Here is a 4111-nt window from a genome sequence, read left to right as displayed (position 1 = left end):
GAAGGTAAAACCTCGGGTAATCAAGTCTTCCGAGTGCGAGACCTGGTACTTGATGAATTGTGCATTATGCGCACCCTCTAGTCACACTCTCTTTTTTAATAATTTGGCAAAGCCAGAAATTAAATCCGGGTGGTGTGCTTTATTGATCAACTCGGTGATCACTCAGACAAGCCTGGGTGGTTATAATTTAAAAATTACTTAGATGAGTATTTAGCATATAAAAGAGATAATAAGATGACTTTTTAATATTTTAATAATAATTAAAAAAGGGTCCTTACTCATCATGGTTCATGAATATTAATTTAAAAATAAAATACGCTTACTAAACCGAATCTTGGGCTTACTAAACGAAATTTTGGACTAACTTTTGGGCTAACATTTGGGCCACTAAAAGTCCATCCCCCTTCTGCTCTCCCTCTGTTCCTACACCTACTGTGTCCTGTTCTCTTTACTTTTTTCCCCTTATTACCATTTCTAGGGTTCATCAACAAATTTCATTGTTTCGTAATTCAGGTTTGTGGATATTAAGTATACGCCTGAATCGCAATCAAACTATAACAGATCCATCAGGTTCTTCTCTATCTCAACCGCATTTCATGTTACCTGTAATATATGTTATTTCAGTTAAATTCGTAATTAATACAAATTATTAGAATTTCATTGGATCTTGTATATCAGATATATCATATTTTAAAATTTAATGACATTTGATAGGATTTGAGGCGGATACGGATAGAATTAATGTTCGATTTTTTCTCGTTATTTATAATCTATTTTTTTTGCTTAGTTGATTTAGGTTTTTATGTATATGTCAATTTATACCAATAAAACAGCTATTTAGTGAATTTCTGATTTCATATTCTGAGTAGTGGTTTATACTATTGTAATTTTGGATTTATTTTTGAACTAAAAGTGAGGCAACTAAATATTCTGTCCCTTAATTGTCTATTCGTTTGATCGATTAGGCGTATGGAAAAAAAATAGGAGGATTTATTCACAGTGGATAAATGAAATGCATTTTATTGATAAATGAAATGAAATGCATTCTAAACCTTCACAACAATACCTTTATTGAAATTAAACTACATCGTAGTGCCACGAGTTCATTAAAAAATCAGCAGTTTAACCTTTTTTGAACCATATGTTTCCACACATCACCTGTTGCATAATGGTGAAGAATGTGACAATTTATCCATTTAAACTCCGTTTATTCTTACAAGTCGATAACTCCTACAATTTGTTGTAGATTTCAGTCTAGACTTGAAGCATTTTAATTTCAATAAACTTATTGTTGTGATGGTTTAGAATGTTTTAGGGGTATTGTTTAGTTGGCCATCTATTATTTGCAAATTTTTTTGAAGCGGTGACTACTATTTTTACATGAGTATTATAGCAGCTAGGCCATTTTTAGTACAAATTGGCCTTTTCTAGGCGAGAATACAGTGGAGTTGTGCATACCATTTTTGCCCTGATACAGTCTAGTGTGTGCATTTTTCAGGTTAAGGGATTCATCATACCCTATTTAATGATCTGCACTTGTATTTTAATCTACATTTTTTCTCTACTATGAGCACTCCTCGTGGCCAAGATCAGGTACGTTCATTAACTTTTTGTTACTATTCAGTAAACAAAACCATATACCGTTAACAAATTACAACATTATAAATTTCATTGTGTAGGAAACACCTGTTGTAGCTGGTTTTGAAGTCCCAAGATCACCCGATGCAAGTTACAACAACGTCTACACTGCAAGCGAAGATGACGGACGGGACCCACCTATAGTTCCTCAGCACCTGCAACACACTGTATTAAGCTACCCTACCAACGGTGGCCCATCTACACCTTTACCGGACCCACAACATGTGGTCTTGAACCATTTGTACATTGAAAACCGTGAGGCTCCACGGTCAGTAGTGGCACTTGGGTTTTCACATCGGTTTCGTGCCAAATACGTGAATGTTGTACTTTATAAACCAGTACAAAGAAGGGGTGCTAGCAGCACTTGATCTTTTATTTGTTTCTGTATGATTGCAAAATGTTGTTTGAACACAGGGGCCTAAGTGATTAGCTTAGTTTCCATTTGTGTGAACTGAAATTGTTAACTGATGTTCATAAATTTTTTGAATGCTTTATTTATTAATGACTACTACTATATGATGTTTATTTGTACTTTTGTAAATTCAAGATTAAGTTTTTTGTTTCTGAGTGTCTGCCGTTATTCTATATTTTTGGTGGTGGTAATATGCTGTAAAAAAGGTTATCCTTATCAATGAACTATATAGAAGGGATGTTCAAATTATTTGGTAATTTATCGTATAAAAATCTTCTGTACATTTTACAAAGCGTAAATATTATATCCGACGTGTCAGGCCCTTAATCAACCTATTAATGACGGTCCACGTGTTAATCAGTATTTTAATCTAAATTAACTCTGTTAATTACATAAAAATGACACGTGGCATCAGAAAATTCGCAATTACTAGTTGAATTATGGAGTATATTATACGGAGTATTAAAAATTGAAAATTAAAACACACAATAACCAGAACCGTTCGCCTATTTCTCCCACACACCTCTCTCTCTCTCTCTCTCTCTCTCTCTCTCTCTCTCTCTCTCTCTCTCTTCATGAAACAAAACCACCGCCGATTATGGCGGCCGGCGCTGTTGCTAAACCTCGCCGCCACAGCGTACTTAATCGCTGCAATTTTACTCGCAGAACGGTCCTAATTTTGTATAATATTGCCGGTATACATAAATTCGCTGGGACGTTTTCCGGCTAATGTTTTCCGATTTATGGCGACCTTTTACAGCCCTATTTACCGTTTTCCGGATTATCACATTCTAATGGACGATTTGCAGCCATCTTTCAAAGCTCAATTCGTAAGCTTTTTTTTTTTTTTTTTTTTTTTTTTTTTTTTTTTTTTTTTTCAAGCTGCACTTAATTGGTAAGCTTTAAACGAAATTAAGACTGTCGACAAACGAAGTTAATCATTTAGCATATCAATTGTTCAATTATTCAAAGAGGTATGTTAATCAATATTTAATATGATTTTCATCCAGTTTGTATATAAAATATCCAAATTGATTCTAAACGAATTTATCATTTATTAAGTGCAGTTTTGTCAATTGTAATATACATTACTGAATTCATGGATTGCACATTCTAATTCGTAAATTCCCGTTTCGATTCCAAGTTTTTATGCGTTTCAATTACGTCTTTGCTACTTTGATTTGTTTCATAATTTTTTGTTACTAACTGAGAGTTTCTCCATGACATGTGGATTTGTAGAGGGCATTTGTAATTATTTAAGATTTAATATGTACTTTGTAGCAAGGTGATAGTATTATATATGATAAGTGTAACTTTCTGTTCAATACGATTGTATTTTGTCATTCCATTGAATATAATATGTAATGTAACTTTATGTTATTACAATTTCCTATATTCAACGGTGTTGTTGGTTTCAGCTGCTAGAAAACCATATGCCACTGCTATTGACATGGTTGCGTTAGGTGGAGGGTTGAAGGTTGCAATGGTATGTGTTACTATTTTTTGAGTGGCTAACAATTATCCTTAAGAATTGTGATGAATCTTGCTGATTTAATTTGTACCCATCCCATGCTGGAGTGGCTACTTGCGCTTCTCAATTAGCTTTCCTTAAATTGTAGCTCAATATTATTCGTGGGTTTGGAGGTATAACCCATTATATACTACACGAACGCCGATTACCAAAGAACGGTGAATTACTTAAAGTTTTGAGTTGTATGGGACTTGAAGGTACGCAATTGGCTTTATACGTTTTCTGCAGTTTATACGTTTAGTGATTATATTCGTAGTTGCTTTGTTTTGTATTTGTTTTAGTATGTTTCCTTTAAATGCATTATAAAATATCTAATGTGATATCTGCTATTTTTGTAGGTTGTCGTGCAATCGTTCTGGGGTGTTCGCCCCTACTTCTGTTGCGGTAATATGCCCGTTTACTAATGTATCTTTGTGTTTAATTGATCGTTCGTATGTATTTATGGACCTTATTAATAATGGGTTTTTTTTTTTTGAGGATTTGAACTTGTTAATGAGGATATATTTCACTTTAGGATATTGGATTCATTT

General features: G+C 33.6%; 1 protein-coding gene across 1 annotated transcript; it reads left to right on the top strand.

The window, feature by feature from the left end:
* The first annotated feature begins 441 nt into the window (after positions 1-441).
* LOC139862905 (SNF1-related protein kinase regulatory subunit beta-3-like) lies at positions 442-2147 on the top strand. The gene is made up of 3 exons (XM_071851531.1): positions 442-570; positions 1499-1593; positions 1680-2147. The coding sequence occupies exons 2-3, from the start codon at positions 1567-1569 to the stop codon at positions 2004-2006; spliced, it is 354 nt and encodes a 117-aa protein (XP_071707632.1). The 5' UTR covers positions 442-570; positions 1499-1566; the 3' UTR covers positions 2007-2147.
* The last annotated feature ends 1964 nt before the right edge of the window (positions 2148-4111 follow it).

Source organism: Rutidosis leptorrhynchoides, chromosome 8 (assembly GCF_046630445.1).
Source record: "Rutidosis leptorrhynchoides isolate AG116_Rl617_1_P2 chromosome 8, CSIRO_AGI_Rlap_v1, whole genome shotgun sequence".
Classification (NCBI taxonomy): Eukaryota; Viridiplantae; Streptophyta; class Magnoliopsida; order Asterales; family Asteraceae; genus Rutidosis; species Rutidosis leptorrhynchoides.
Note: the sequence above shows the minus strand (reverse complement) of the source record. Positions and strands in the feature narration are given on the sequence as shown.

Excerpts from the sequence above, each read along its gene's own strand:
- LOC139862905 (XM_071851531.1), top strand. The coding sequence starts at position 1,567 with ATGAGCACTCCTCGTGGCCAAGATCAG. Across the intron at positions 1,594-1,679 it reads CTCCTCGTGGCCAAGATCAG|GAAACACCTGTTGTAGCTGG; the intron begins GTACGTTCATTA and ends TTCATTGTGTAG.